A 16,234-nucleotide genomic window follows, 5' to 3' on the forward strand; every position below is an offset into this window, starting at 1 on the left:
AAAAAAAAAAAAAAAAATCTGTATGAGAAAACAATATGTCAGGGCATGTATAGGTTACCTAATATTATTACTGTTTGAAGAAATAAACAAGCTGGTAAGTTCTATACTGAAAATAGATTACTCTCGGGCCCACTATTTATAGTGATTCTCCCTCAGATTTTAAGCCATATGTGTCAGATGTTTTTGTCCTTTAATTGATTTCTTTATTTAAAAAAGAAGTCTCCACAAAAATAATTCCTTTTAAATGCTTTAATTGGCATAAATTTTATATCTGACTCCAAGTCCATCTCTCTTTTTTGCATTCACTCTGAAACATTTAAGTGTCACTTTAGGTAACTATCAGGGTTAGGTGTGAGGAATTCAGGGTGGAGCAAAAAGATTGAGTGTGGTTGAGGAAAACTAAGGCGTGCCTTTGAAGAACTGGTAGCATCGTTGAAGAGCAGACTGCATCTTTAGGGCAGAAGAGCAATAGAGTGTGACAAGCCCAATGATAGGTGCTTGTAGGAAGGGCTGTGGGAGCTGCGACAACCTTGCCAAAGGGGCCAGAGGACATACAGTGAAAAGGACATCTGAACCAAGTTCCCAGAAGTCAAAATTTAACCACATCTAGGCTCAAAATTCTTTCCAAAGAGTTTTGACCAAAGCTGTTTCCCTTAATTGCTCTGACTAGATGAGTCATGGAAACGTGTTATCTGCCTTCTCTGTCATTACATTGTTTCACTGTCTTCTCATGGATAGTGCATTGTGACTTCGTGTATTCCACGGCCATTCCATATGGCAACCAAAGGAAGGGCAGGGAATGAGGACAGAGTGCCTCCCTCAGGGATGTGGCTTTTCTATGGCAGGCCCCTTTACAGTCACATTACACCCCATCCTTCCTATAACATGGGAGAGTCTTTCTTTTTAGGATTTAGTGGCTCAACAGGTTTGGAAGGACTTGGGAAGGGGAGGCTTCCCTGAGTTCTGTTGCTGGAAGAAGAGAGGCAATTCAGGAGGTCAAATGGCAAAGGTAAAACCACAGTGGAAGGCTTCTCTGTGGACAGAGACTGAAGGGTGTGGAGGTATCGAAGCTGAACAGCAGCAGGGGTGCCTGACAGAATCTCAGCTGCCATCCTCAGGGACTCAGAAGCAGCCTTTTCCCCTTCTGCAGCGATCATCTAGAAAACAGATGTGATGAAAAGCAAAGTGATTGTTCTTCGTTCCCTGAAGGCTTCACCACTATGCAGTGTGACTCAGCAGACTAGCACTGAGCATCTACTATGTGGCAAGCACTGTTAAGCATAGAACAGGTTTATTCTTCTTTCTGAAGGGTCTTGAGCTGGGGAGACAGATCACACTATTAATCACAATTTAAGGTGGAATTTGTTAGGAGCCATGACAAGTATAAATGAAGTATTAGGGGAGTTATTAGCATCCGGTAAGCCTTGAAAGATTAGGATTTTGCCAACATAGAGAAAAGATTAGCCAGCATTCTATGCAAAGGCATGATGTTGTGAAAGGGTGACCCCCAACTCAGGCAAAGTGAATGGGTAAGCATTTCTGAAGAGACGGTGATGAGCTCACTACCCAAATGCCACCTGAAAGTGGGTGAAGAGGACTTCACTCAGAGATCTAGAAGCAACTGCCCTGAGGACTATCCTCCTCCCCTTCCTCATCCTCACCTCCCCTCAGGGGTCCACAGGCAATGATCCTCTTACTGGTACCGGTTTTTATCTTCACCTGCTCTGTTCTTTCAGAGAAATCTGCCTCCCTTCATTCTTCATTTTCCTCTTCCCAAGTCCCCCTCACCCACACCTCAGTCACTAGAAGCTGCTAGCTGCCGCATCTTTGCTTCTTGCTGCCATGTCTGAGTGGAGTTGAGTAGCACAGCCTTCTCTTGGCTCTGGCACTGAGAGAACTGGACCCTGATCGTGGTTGTCCCTCCAAAACTTGTGCTAAGCTTGGGATACAGTTCTAGGGAATATCTAGAAGTTAGGGTGACTATGATTACCCAGGAAAAGATGCCAGCACTAAAGAAGAGGGATTGATGTGTGTGGAGGAGATACCTTTAAGGAGAGAGAGGGAAGGTGAGACTCAAGCAGTGGGTGGTCATTATTATCAGTAGCTTCAGAGAGGGAGAGGAGTTGCATTAGTCAGTCAGGGGACTATTAACACACTTTAAGAGAGCAAGCGATTGTAACAGAGTTGTAAGAGCCCAAGACCACTTCTGCCCAGTGCCGAATGAATGGACAGTAAGGAAGCAAAGGGGAAATGTTCTCCACCAGCAGGCCTTCCTCAAAGAGCAGTCTGGGTGGGAGGATGGAGTGCTCACCCGCACTTTGGCCTGTCTTTGCGCTTCGGCCTCCACAGCCAGCGAGTGCTGAAGCCCAGCTGGCAACCTCACATCTTTACTGAAAAAGAAGAATGCAGGCATGTAGGTGTGCAGCCGTGATTTAGGGGCCAGAGCTTTCACAGAGATTTGCAAGCCTCTCTACTGCTGTCTCATGATAAGTAGCAAATTCTGAGTGTGCTATCCCTAGACTTCTGAGGTCAAAAGTAGGCAGAGAAGGGCATCTCCAAGGTCGATGCCTCAAATGCAGGTTTGTATTATTGCTGATGCTACAGTAGAGCTGTGGTTTCTCATCATCAGCTCAGCAGGTTTTGTATTGATGAGCTGTGCTCAGTTTTTCCACTTAGGTTGTAATCTAAACCTCAACTAATAAATTTGAACAATGGCTTGAAGAGCCACATTACTGATTATAAAGATAAGGGGAATTCATCCACGTTTATAAAAGAGAAGAATTGATTTTGAAAAGGGTACAACTGACCGAATAAGAACAATGCTTAATGTATTACATAAAAGATACAAAATTGTCTTTTGACCCTGATTATAACTATAAAAATGCATATATGGAAAACAGTTTAGCTGCCCCTCAAAAAGTTAAATATGGAGTTACCATATGACCCAGTAATTCTACTTCTAGATATAGACCCAAGAGAATTAAAAACATGTTCACTCAAAAACTTGCAAATCAATGCTTGCTGTAGCATTATTCATAATAGCCAAAGAGCAGAAACAACCCAAATGTCCATCAGCTGATGAACAGATAAAATGTGGTATAGCCTCAAACAATGAAATATTATTTGATCATAAAAAGTAATGAAGTACTGATTCATGCTCAAGCATGGTTCAACCTTGAAAATATTATGCTAAGTGAAAAGAAGACAGACACAAAAAACTATATATTGTATGATTCCATTTATGTGAAATGTCCAGAAGAGGCAAATCCATTGAGACAGAAACTAAATTAGTGGTTGGAAACTAATTTAAGAAACTAAATTAAGAAACTAAATGGGGGGGTTCCCACTTAATGAACACAGGCTTCCTTTTGGGATGATGAAAATGTTCTGAAATTAGATAGTAGTGATGGCTGTACCCATTTGTAAATATATTATACTAAAACTGCAGTTTAAAATGGCAAAAATGTGACATTTCTTTTTTTCTTTCTTTTTTCTTTTTTCTTTTTTCTTTGAGACAGTTTCACTCTGTCACCCAGTCTGGAGTACAATGGGCAATCTTGACTCACTGCAGCTTCCGCCTCCTGGGTTCAAGTGATTCTCCTGCGTCAGCCTCCCGAGTAGCTGGGGTTACAGGCATTTGCCACCAGCCCCGGCTAATTTTCTTTTCTTTTTTTCTTTTTTTTTTTGAGATCAAGTCTCACTCTGTGGTCCTGGCTAGAGCACAGTGGCATGATCTTGGCTCACCGAAACCTCTGCCTCCCAGGTTCAAGCGATTCTCCTCCCTCAGCCTCCCTAGTAGCTGGGATTACAGGCATGTGCCACCACACCCAGCTAATTTTTGCATTTTTGGTAGAGACAGGGTTTTTTACCATGTTGCCCAGGCTGGTCTCAAATTTCTGACCTCAAGCGATCCACCCACCTCAGCCTCCCAAAGTACTGAGATTACAGGTGCGAGCCACTGCGCCTGGCCTAAAATGGGAAATGTCATGTAAATTTTATCTAAAACAATTTTTTAGCTGCATAGAGAAAAAACAATCAGAGTAATTTGTCCAAATGTTATAGTGATTGTGTTATGGCTGTAAGATATTAGATAATTTGTTTCTCTTTTTTACAAATTTATGCTGATATAGCTATAGTACTCAATGAAAATAATTTTCCAAATGAAAAATTTAAAATGAAACCAGAATATTTTCCTTTATCATACTGTTCTTCCTAGTTAATTTCCTACCCACATTTCTATTCTCTCCACTTTGATTCCCCAAATACAGGTCACTGAATCCAAGGCAACCTGTGGAGAGAAGAATTCAGATGTTAGTGAGAGCCTCCAGGTGGGAGAGCATGCCTAAACCCTGATGGCCATTGTTCTGTACTAAGGAAGAAGATTCCCTTTGAAAGGACATTATTTGCCTGTTTTATTTAACTTCACAGTGCCTTGCAAGGAGTTGTTTAACTTGCATAGTGCCACCCAATAAATATCTGTGCAGTTGAAGATGGTGTGGTATGCTGATAATGGTCCCCAAAGATATCCCATGTCCTAATCCCTGGAATCTGTGAATGTTACCCCAAGAGGAATTTTGCTGGTGTGATTAAGTTAAAGGCTCTTGAGATGGGGATACTATCCTGGATTATCCAGGTGGCCCTAAATGTAATTATAGGTGTCCTTATAAGGGAGAGGCAAATGGTGATTTGACTACAGAAGAGGAGAAGGTGATGTGATGATGGAAGTAGGGACTGGAGTGGTGCACTCTAAAGATGGAGGAAGGTGCCATGAGCTGAGAAATACAGGTAGCCACCAGGTGCTGGAAAAGGCAAGGAAACGGATTCTCCTCTCAGAACCTCCAGAAGGAATTGGTCCAGCTGACACCTGGACTCTAGCCCAATGAAACTGATTTTGGACTCTGGTCTTCAAAACTAAGAAAACTACCACCAAGTTTGTGGTAGTCTGTTACAGAAGTAATAGGAGCTAATACAGATGTATTTTTTAAATCTGTTTCAAAATGTACTGAGTTGAGAACCAGTGTCTAGTCTCTCTTCCAAATGTCTTTCACTTATAGGATGTTCTCACTTCTACAACTGATGCTGGTGGCTCCAGTTTCCTCCTGCTTCCCAGTCCCGTCCACCCCCTTGACTGAAGTTGGAAACAAGAAAGGGAAGAAAATGGACTGTGGATTCTGGAAAGGAGGGGCAGGGCATGGAGCTCTCCATGTTGACCCAAACTCTTCCTTTTACACTTATTTTCTCATTATTTTTTAGTGGTTAGACAAACAGTAAGCATAGTGCATTGAGGACCCTGAGAAGACTGATTTGGGGGTATGGGTGAGAGTAGGGAATGTTGATAAAGACATCACAGAATAGGTGGCATCTTGAAGGACAAATAAAATCTTGCCTGTGGAGAAAAGGGAAGTATTCCATGCAGAGGATACAGCCCAAGAGGAGGCAATGGGCGCATGAAAGTGCTGAGTGCTGGACAAAAGCTAAAGTAGGTTGGAGTATTAGATTCAGTGGGAGAAGGATGGCAAGAGGTGAGACTACAACATTTGGGTCAATTTATTCATTTATCCAAGAAACATTATCTACCTGCTGTGTGATAAACCTGTGCTGAGGACCAAGAGACGGATAAAACATAGTCCCTGCTGCTATGGAGGTCATAGTCTGGGAAGATTAATGTCTTAGATAGATGGTCCCGAACTTGCAATAGTTTGACACTTTTTGACTTTTATCATGGGTTTATTAGGATACATGCATTTTTGACTTATGATATTTTTTGCTTTATGATGGATTTATAATAAATCAAGGAACATTTGTATATATATTATAATCAGTGTAACAAGGGCAAGCTTGAATGTCAAGTGTCTGGACTTTATCCTTTAAAGGAGAAGGATGAATAAGGAAGGGAGGGTGGAGGGGGACATCCCATAAAGCACAATTACTACCAGTGCCTTGGATTCTTGGGGTCCCTCTATTTGAGGTCCTCTTTCCAACTACCATGATTCACAACCTCCTAACCCAGTTCTGGGCCTGGGTGTCCCCACGGCTTCAGTGACAGGCTCCATTACTGGTAGTAATTGCCACTCCGCTGGCCAGTTGCCTGGAATCCTGCTGTCTTCTCACTTCTCTGAATACCTTTTGCCTATCTGCCTTGGTAAGAATCAAAGCCACCGACCCTGGCCATGGATGAGCTTGCTCAGCTTGCTCCTGGGAACCATGCCTTATCATCTTTGTGTACAACCAACCCCTCCTGTCCATTCCCACCAACCCGACCATTCCTGCCAGCAATCATTCTCAATACTTAATACTAGGTGAGTACTTGGGGATGAATTTAAAGTCATTGGAGTAGGTTTGAGAGCAAAAACTGTGGCAATAACTGATTAACAAGTACCATACTGATAACTATAATTGACTCAGAGTCAATTTGGCAACCTCCTAACTAGCTATAAGCTCCCAAAGGGATGGTCCCTAAGGGATGGAACTGGCCATGGAAGATTAAATAAATGGCCAATGAACAAATGAAAAAAAGATAAATATTTCAACATATTGGCCATTACGTTTATCTAAGTACCTTTGCGTCCTGGGCAATGCTCTTCCTCTCTAGAAGAATTTCAGTGAGGGATCGATGTGCTAGGAGGCGCTTCATGGTGGTTTGCACAAGGAATTGTACAGCTTTAGATACATGAGCAAGACTGCTTAGGAGAAGAGAGGCATTTTCCATTCGGTAGTAGCAAACGGCATCTATCTCCATTATAAACATGTCTTTGGTCACGATCTAGGCAGAAAAAAGTTTGGATGACAGGCTTGATTCTTGGGCTCCTTTCCTATGTGGGGATAGAGGAACTAAATGTGTTCAAAGGGAATTTTCTCCACAAGAGAAAAAGAGAGTTGGCCCACCCTTTATTCAAAATGCACATTTTTGAAAATTATGATTTTTTTTTCAAATACACGAAAGAACGCACAATTTAATCCTGTGGTAAATCATTTTGTAAAAAAAAAATCGGAAATAATTTTCTCATATGAAGACATTCTGTTGATTCCAAACAAGGTTTTTCTAAACTGATACCAAAATAAAAAATCTGCTAAAAGAGAAGCACGTTCTAGGAAACAAGCGCTCTAATGCATTGCTTGCTAGAGCGTACATTAGGGGTGCTTTGATGATATACATCACAAGCCCTAGAAAGATGTCTTAATCTTTCCCTTTTTATATTGATCATAAGGACCTATTTTAAGGGTTTAGCTATAAGGATGTTACTCAGTATTGCTAATTGGAATACAAATTGGAAAGAATTGAATATCAACAATAGGGAATTGGTTGAGTAAATTGTGATACAGCCACTAAATGAAATGCTGTATGTCCATTTAAAATAAAGGGATAGAAGCATTTAGCTAATATATGAAAAGATGACCACAATATATTGTTGGGTTAAGACAGACACATTGCAAAATAGTGTATATGATATGATACATATATATAAAAATATATATTTACAGGTGATATATATGTCATATAGATGATCATATATGTGATATATATGACATATATATATAATATCTGTATATTATATATATATAATCTGTAAATATAACCACATACACTGAAAAATCTGAAAGGCTATACTCCAAAATATCAACAGTTAACTATGGGTAACAGGATTAGGGGTGAGTTTTTTCCCCAATTTTGTTTATTTTGTTAAAATACATATACCATGAAACTTACCATCTTAACCATTTTTAAGTATACAGTTCAGTGATACTGAATACACTCTGTGCAGCTATCACCACCATCCATCTCCATAACTCTTTCATCTTGTAAAACTGAAACTCTGTACCCATGAAACAATAACTCTCCAATTTCTCCTTCTCCTCAACCCCTGGCAACCACCATACTACTTTCAGTTTCTATGAATTTGACTACTCTAGGTGCTTCATGTGAGTAGGATCATACAGTATTTGTTTTTTGGTGACTGGCTTATTTCACTTAGCGTAATGTCCTCAGGGTTCATCCATTTGTAGAATGTCAGAATTTTCTTTATTTTTAAGGCTGAATAATATTCCATTGTAGGTTATAGATCACAGTTTATTCATCTCTTCAGTCATCAGTAGACACCTGGGTTGCTTCAACCTTTTGGCTATTGTGAATAATGCTGTTATGAATACGGGTGTACAAATATTTCTCCAATGCCCTGCTTTCAATTATTTTAGGTAAATATGCAGAAGTGGAATTGCTGGGTCATACAGTAATTCTATTTTTAATTTTTTGAAGAGCCGCTATACTGTTTTCTACAGTGGCTGCACCATTTTACATTTTCCTACCAACAGTGCACGAGGGTTGCAATTTCTCTACATCCTCTTCAACACTTGTTATATTCCGTTTTTTTTTTTAAAAACAGTAGCCATGTTAATGAGTGTAAAGTGATATCTTGCGATACTGATTTGTATTTTCCTAATGTAGTGATGCTGAGCATCTTTTCATGTGCTTGTTGCCCATTTATATGTCTTCATCTTCTTTGTATGTCATCGTTTGAGAAGTGTCTGTTCAAGTTTGTATTAGGGTTCTCTAGAGAAACTGTATAATGTGTGTGTGTGTGTTTGGGCGTCACCATACACATATATGCACACACATACACATATAGGTATGCTGGGGTGGGGAGATAAAAAAGTATTGATTTAATGAATTGGCTTGTGTGCTTATGGAAGCTAGTATGTCTAACATCTTCAGGCTGAAGACCCAGGGAAGAGTTTATTTTTTCTACTGGCAAAATTCCCTCCTCCTCAAAGGGAGGTCAGTCTTTTTCTTGAGCCCTTCAATTAATTGGATGAGGCCCACCCCACATTAGGGAGGGTAATCTGCGTTACTCAAAGTCTACTGATTTAAATGTTAATCCCATCTAAAAAAGTACCTTCACAATAACATCCAGATGTGTTTGGCCAAATATAGGTCTAATGATCATGGCCTAGCCATGCTGACACATAAAGTTAACTGTCACAAAGTTCTTTGCCCATTTTTTAAATCAGGTTGCTTAATTTTTTTTGTTGTTGAGATGTATGAGTTATTTATATATCTTAGATATTAACCCTTTATGAGATATATGATTTGCAAATATTTTCTCCCATTCCCTAGATTGCCTTTGCACTCTGTTAATTGTGTCCTTTGATGCACAAAAGTTTTAAGTTCTGAAGTAGTCCATATCATTATTTTTATTTCCTATTTTTGAGCATAAATAATCATTTTGTCCATGGTAGGTAGACCATGGAAAATGTATAGAGAAAGCAAAAGCCATCATTTGGCTTACCTCATGAAAAGGTATCTCCAGAGTTTGGAGACGAAGGTCAACCTTGTGGTAGGTATCCAGGCAGGGCAAAAAAAAGAAAAGACCTAGAAGAAGGGGAGGAGGAAGTGACAGATAAATAACTAGCATGAAGCCTGTTTGGGTTTCACCTTTTTGGGGTCAGGTTGCACACTACATTACTTTTCCTAGCCTCTCATTACAGACCATTGGCCCATCCCACCTCCACCTGAGGGTAAAAGGAGAGCACTATTGTAATTTGCTCCAGGACAATAGGTATAAACAGGGATTGTCACCAGCAAACTGGGCTGTGTGGTCCTTTTAGTCATGGTACTGGCCTCCCCAGATCTCAATTGCATGTCTGTCCTTTCACTAGAATTGAACTCCCTAAGTAGTGTCCTATACACTATTGTTAGCCTTAGTGTCTGTCTTAGTGCCTTTTAGGTGCTCTCTAAAATTGTTTTTGAATCCATGAGTGTACCCAGGTGTCAAACTTTAGAGCCAGCAACCTCCATATCATATTCCTTAGAAAGTGGGCCCCAGAAGTAATCAGAATAGCAATTATCATGATACCAGCTTTCCGGTTGGCTAGTTAGTCCTCACCCACCCAATATAATATACAGGATCAATGTGCAGTAAACATTTGTAGATTGATTTATTGAGATTTTGTGAGAGCCCACTGGATTCTGTGGGCTCCTGCAAGAGCCAAAGCTTTGTTGAAACAAGCAGCACCTCACAGAGTCCAGGATACTAGTCAGCTACTAGTCCTCCTCAGTGCCAATTGAGAAGGTTCCCGAAAACCAGGGCCAGAGCAAGATGTTCTTTGTCCTGGAACTACAGGGTCTGGTTCTACTTTTGTGTGGACTTGTATATTCATTCTGAATCTTCAAACTCTGATATTTGTCCCTAGCCTGGTCTCTGAGGGCGTGTCCTGGAACTCAGACCCTCTCCAATATATACACAGTGGGACTTTGCTCCTCATACCTTCCTGGCTAACTTAGATCTCCAACCCCCCACTACTAAACCTTTCAGACTGACCATACTTCTATCCGTCTCCCATAATGAGCTTGGACCTGTGGACATCAACTCCACTAGATCTTAAGGTCCTGAGATCAGAGACCATGTCTTATCGTTAGCACAGAGTCTAAGCCACAAGAAATGCTTAATCTATGTTTTTTAAATCCCTGTAACTGAAGACCAATTTGTTATTTGAATGCCAAACTTCGCCTATCTCCCATGATTGGATCTGAGCACATGGATTAGGAACTAGCTCAGCTTTTCTCTGAGAATTCACAGGACTCTGACCATATCCACATTGTACTCAAACCAGTCCCCAGCCATTGGTCCTAAGCTAACTTGCTATTCCAGCAAGCCTCGCCCTGGCATGTGGGCTCTCTGTACCAATTCTCTCTCAGCTACCTATGACCTGGTAGTAATGGTCTCTGAAGAATTTTTTAATAACCTATATTATATATAACAGATTGGAAAATGTAAGTGTCATGAATCAAGTTACTTCATGTAATCTGAGGTACATATTACCAATCTGCATGGGTTGAAGAAATTGGCAAGTCAGGAGGGAGATGTTTAGGAGAAAAAGAGTGTTTTTTTACCAGGGCCTTTGGCTCTTCCAGGAAGCAGATGTCCCAGTCGGAATATAATTACTCTTTCATACTCTTGTACGACCTAAAGAGAAATTTAATCCTTTCAAATCACTCCTAGAAAGAAAAATAAAGTCTTCAAAAGGCCTTGGCATAAGAATGATCCTAGATATCAGAAATTTTTTGAGAACCAAGAAAAAATTTCTATTAATACTTGTTTCCAAAATCTGTATTTAGTAAGTATAAAATTTCAGAAATGAAAAAGTATATTCACCATGTTAATTTTTGAACCCATGGACAGAATTTTGATTAAAGACTTATGATTATCTAAAAAACCATGGCCAACTTTCCCTAAATTAATCTTATCAAGGCATGTTAAGTCTTGTATTTTACTGTGACTTCTGCATTCCTATCTTTTATATGTATTACTCATTAGCCATTTAACAGAAAGAGGAAGTATATTTTAATACCACTTGTGATGTTTTGTTTCAGAATGCAATTTCTTCTGAGGCTGCTTCAAAATGATTCAATTGGATTTTTTTTTTTTTAAGACGAAGTTTTGCTCTTGTTACCCAGGCTGGAGTGCAGTGGTGTGATCTAGGCTCACTGCAACCTCCACCTCCCAGGTTCAAGTGGTTCTCCTGCCTCAGCCTCCCGAGTAGCTGGGATTATAGGCATGAGCCACCACGCACGGCTAATTTTTTGTATTTTTACTAGAGATGGGGTTTCACCATGTTGGTCAGGCTGGTCTCGAACTCCTGACCTCAGGTGATTCACCTGCTTTGGCCTCCCAAAGTGCTGGGATTACAGGCGTGAGCCACGGTGCCCGGCCTCAATTTGATTTTAATTTGTCAATTTTCATTGGTGATAGATCTAGAAAATTCGTGTTTACCCTGAAAATGTGCAGAGGTACTTTTAAATGACAAAAAGATTCTGGAGAACACCTGTTAGAAGAGAAATAGAGAAGTTACTGCACACTACTTTAAAAATAAACTTCACTTTCTGACCCAGTATTAGAATCTGGGTTCAATTGCATGTTTATCACTGACTTAACTTGGTCTGCTTATTTAGATATTAATATATGCCCCACTCTTTAATGATACGGAATTAATCTTTATTTTCTCAGTGCTTAAAAAATGCCTGATACATTGTAAGTATTCAATAAATATTTATTGAATAAATGAAAGAATGATTTGTGACTATAGACAAATTTATTTTCCTTCCTTATCCTCCCTCCACTTAAAAAAGCTCCATTGAATAATAACTAGCCAAATATAAAAATGTAATAAAGAGGCCAAACAAAACACATTTTGAAGTGTGCTTCTTAAAGTAACAGGATCTACTAACCCACTGTAAGTCTTTTGAGGTTGGGAACCATGTTTGGTTTGTCTTCATGAGTTTACAATTTTATGAGGCTAGAACACTGCCTTGCTTGAAACAATGAGAATGAATGACTGTATGCAGTTCTTAGAGCATGCCTAGCAATTCCCAATTGCTTGGTTTCCTAGCATTGCTCGTTTCTTACCTGCTTTTATTGGAAGAAACAAATTCTCCCCAGAGATGAAGGGGAGTCTTACTTCTTCAAGACCTTGCTCAAATATAACTATCTGGTTCTGCTTTTGTTTCCTCTCCCTAATTGTCTTCTTAGGGCTTACCATCTTAAGTGACCAGACCTGAGAGCCTTTCCCAAAAACTATTATGGCTGAGTCAGTGTTGGATCTTGTGGCAATCATGCAGGTGCTCAGGTCACCCTTCAAGAAGAGCCTGCTGGAGCGAGACTCTGTCTCAAAAAAAAAAAAAAAAAAAAGAAGAGCCTGCTGCCTTCTATATACACTGTCTATAGGAAACACACTTTATATTCAAAGATACAAATAGACTGAAAGTAAAAGATGGAAAAGATATACCATACAAACAGTAGCTAAAGGAGAACGGGAATGGCTATCCTAACATCAGAGAAAATGGACTTCAAAACAAGCAAACATGTTACTAGCAATAAGGTGGGACATTGTATAATGATAAAAGGATCAATGCATTAGGAAAGTGTGACAATGATAAGCATAGATGCACCTAAAAACAGAGTTCCAAAATACATGAGGAAAAAGACCAAAATAATTCAAAGTAGAAATAGACAATTCAATAGTGACAGCTGGAGACTTCAATACCCCACTTTAAACAATGGATGGAACTAGACAGACATACAAGACTTGAATAACACTATCAACAAATAGACCTAACAGACATCTACACAGAATATCTCCACCCAGCAACAGCAGAATAACACATTCTTTTCCAGCATATATGAAACATCATCTCCAGGACAGATAATAGGCTAGGTCATAAAACTAGCTTAAACAAATTTAAAAGGATTGAAATAACATAAAGTATATTCTCTTATTACAATGAAGTTAAATTAGAAATCAATAACAGAAGGAAATTTGAGAAATTGACATATATGTGGAAATTAAACAACATACTCTAACCAATGGATTAAAGAAGAAATCACAAAGAAAAAGAGAAAATACTTTGAGATAAATGAAAACAAAAACACAAGATACCAAAATGTATCTTGGGGAGGAAAATGGGGAGGGAAAGATGAAGGGGAAGAGGAAAGAGCTGCTGCCTGCTGTGAGGAGTAAAACCAACAACAGCCCCAGCAGCAGTTATACTGTTTCAGCCAAGGACACAGTCTTCCCAGCAGTTCCAGCCAATGACTGAGATGGCAGGAGTACTAGGGCCGTGCCATTTCTGCCCATTGTGGGACTCCTATGAAGCAAACCTTGCTCTGGAGTTCCCTTTTGGGCTGGCCAGGGCTTTCTCAGAGCTGCACCACAGTCAGAAGATCTTTCCGCCCAATCCTTTCTTCCCCTTCTCATATCACAAGTGTCAGGCCTGCATCACTGTCTGAAGGCTTCTCCTGACTACTCTTGTTTTCTTTCCTGTTAATCTTTTGCAGGCAATGTCTCCCAATAAATCTCTTGCTCCTCTAATTCTATCTTGGCAGGTGCTTCCAGAACGGACACAGGGCTTGATTTATTTCAGGGACAGGCATCTGTAACCACCTGTGGGCCAAAGATAATCATGACTCATGGTCTATAGAAGCTGCCTGAGAAGTTTGTGGACGTGTGTGAAGTGAAGTGGATGTCATGATCCATTCTGGTCACAGAATGCAGATGAATGAGACATAGCCAATATAATACATGTGGTAAGTGCTAGAATGAAGTGAAAGCAGAGTAACACAGGAGCACCGGGAAGGGAATGACAGTCTTGGGGAGTCAAGGAAGGCTTCCTGTTTACATTTGAGCAAGGTCTTGGAGGAGTAAGAGCTATCCTGGAAGGTGAGTCTGGGGTGAGGGCATTCCACATGGAGCAAAAACATGTACCAGAAAACAAAAGTGAGAATGAGCATGGTGTAGCCAGTGAGAGGCCTCAGAAAATTACCTATTGCGTCCTCATGGAATCTCACCTTTATGCAGAACCAGATGGAAAAAGGGAAGGTCATGATGATGAAGAGCAGGGAAATGAGGACAAGAAGCCACTCACAGGCCCCTAAACCGGAGGATTTGGTACCTTAAAAAAATTAAAGCAAAAGAATAATTATATTGAAACTTCACCGTATTCACTGACGAGCATCTGTTGGTCCAATCCTTGGTTCTGGAGTAAGAGCAAGTTGGAGACTTTGTTGGAAATATTAGAATAAGTCAAATCAGAGTAGCCAAGAGTTCACAGGGCCTGGGGAGGAGCAGGCTCCTGGAAAGGAGGAGCACAGGCACAGTGGCTCACGCCTGTAATCCCAGCATTTTGGGAGGCTGAGGTGAGAGGATCGCTTGAGTCCAGGAGCTCAAGACCAGCCTGGGCAACATAGTGAGATCCTGTTTGTACAAAAAAAAAAAAAAAAAAATTTAAAAATTAGCTGGGTTTGGTAGTACATGCCTGTAGTTCCAGCTACGCAGGAGGCTGAGGTAGGAAGATAGGTTGAACCTGGGAGGTTGAGGCTGCAGTGAGCTATGACTGCACCACCGTACTCAAGCCTGGGTGACAGAGCTAGACCCTGTCTCAAAAATAAAATAAAAAAGAAAGGGAGTGGGTGTATATTGGAACAGGCACAGAATTTGGGAAAAAGGTCTGGATTCCACTTCTGGCTCTCCTGTTTCATATCCAGATGACCTTAAGTAAGGCATGTGACCTTTCCGGACCTCAGTTTCTTCACTATATAATACGGATGCTAACATCTCATGACTATCCCATAATGAGTAATTCATGAACTATATCTTCTATCTCTGGCATAAGGATAAAATAACACACACATATAAAAAGCAGTGAGCTTTACTTTACGTGTCTTTTTTTTTTTTTTTTAATACTTTTAAGTTCCAGGGTACATGTGCACAACGTGCAGGTTTGATACATAGGTATACATGTGCCATGTTGGTTTGCAGCACCCATTAACTCATTATTTGCATTAGGTATTTTTCCTAATGCATATCCCTCCCCCAGTCCCTCACCCACCAACAGGCCCCAGTGTGTGATGTTCCCCACCCTGTGTCTAAGTGATCTCATTGTTCAGTTCTCACCTATGAGTGAGAACATGCAGTGTTTGGTTTTCTGTCCTTGTGATAGTTTGCTGAGAACAATGGTTTCCAGCTTCATCCATGTCCCTACAAAGGACATGAACTCCTCCTTTTTATGGATGCATAGTATTCCTTGGTGTATATGTGCCACATTTTCTTAATCCAGTCTATCATTGATGGGCATTTGGGTTGGTTCCAAGTCTTTGCTATTATGAATAGTGCTGCAATAAACATACGTGTGCATGTGTCTTTATAGTAGCATGATTTATAATCCTTTGGGTATGTACCCAGTAATGGGATTGCTGGGTCAAATGGTAATTCTAGTTCTAGATCCTTGAGGAATCGCCACACTGTCTTCCACAATGGTTGAACCAATTTACTCTCCCACCAACAGTGTAAAAGTGTTCCTATTTCTCCACATCCTCTCCAGCATCTATTGTTTCCTGACTTATTAATGATCACCATTCTAACTGGCATGAGATGGTATCTCATTGTGGTTTTGATTTGCATTTCTTTGATGACCAGTGATGATGAGCATTTTTTCATGTGTCTGTCGACTGCATAGATGTCTTCTTTTGAGAAATGTGTTCATACCCTTTGCCCACTTTTTGATGGGTTGTTTTTTCTTGTCAATTTGTTTGAGTTCTTTGTAGATTCTGGATATTAGCCCTTTGTCAGATGGGTAGTTTGCAAAAATCTTCTCCCATTCTGTAGGTTGCCTGTTCACTCTGATGGTAGTTTCTTTTGCCATGCAGAAGCTCTTTAATTAGATCCCATTTGTCTATTTTGGCTT

At 40.3% G+C, this 16,234-nt stretch overlaps 2 protein-coding genes across 3 annotated transcripts in view; one reads left to right on the forward strand and one right to left on the reverse strand.

Moving 5' to 3' along the window:
* AXDND1 (axonemal dynein light chain domain containing 1) overlaps positions 1-4,488 on the forward strand; it is a 192,144-nt gene extending 187,656 nt beyond the window's left edge. Inside the window, exon 26 of the mRNA XM_011951123.1 lies at positions 4,269-4,488. Coding sequence (XP_011806513.1) covers positions 4,269-4,276 — 8 coding nt within the window. The 3' untranslated portion in view covers positions 4,277-4,488. The remainder of the gene's footprint in view (positions 1-4,268) is intronic.
* Positions 235-16,234, reverse strand: part of NPHS2 (nephrosis 2, idiopathic, steroid-resistant (podocin)) — a 24,765-nt gene continuing 8,765 nt past the window's right edge. Inside the window, exons 2-8 of one of the 2 annotated variants that reach the window (XM_011951121.1) lie at positions 14,340-14,443; positions 10,889-10,961; positions 9,285-9,367; positions 6,560-6,763; positions 4,233-4,288; positions 2,312-2,390; positions 235-1,157 (exon numbers count right to left, since the gene is read on the reverse strand). In XM_011951121.1, coding sequence (XP_011806511.1) covers positions 879-1,157; positions 2,312-2,390; positions 4,233-4,288; positions 6,560-6,763; positions 9,285-9,367; positions 10,889-10,961; positions 14,340-14,443 — 878 coding nt within the window. In that variant the 3' untranslated portion in view covers positions 235-878. The remainder of the gene's footprint in view (positions 1,158-2,311; positions 2,391-4,232; positions 4,289-6,559; positions 6,764-9,284; positions 9,368-10,888; positions 10,962-14,339; positions 14,444-16,234) is intronic. The other variant, XM_011951122.1, reaches the window with a different exon arrangement.

The sequence above is a fragment of the Colobus angolensis genome, unplaced genomic scaffold (assembly GCF_000951035.1).
Source record: "Colobus angolensis palliatus isolate OR3802 unplaced genomic scaffold, Cang.pa_1.0 Scaffold315, whole genome shotgun sequence".
In the NCBI taxonomy this organism is placed as follows: Eukaryota; Metazoa; Chordata; class Mammalia; order Primates; family Cercopithecidae; genus Colobus; species Colobus angolensis.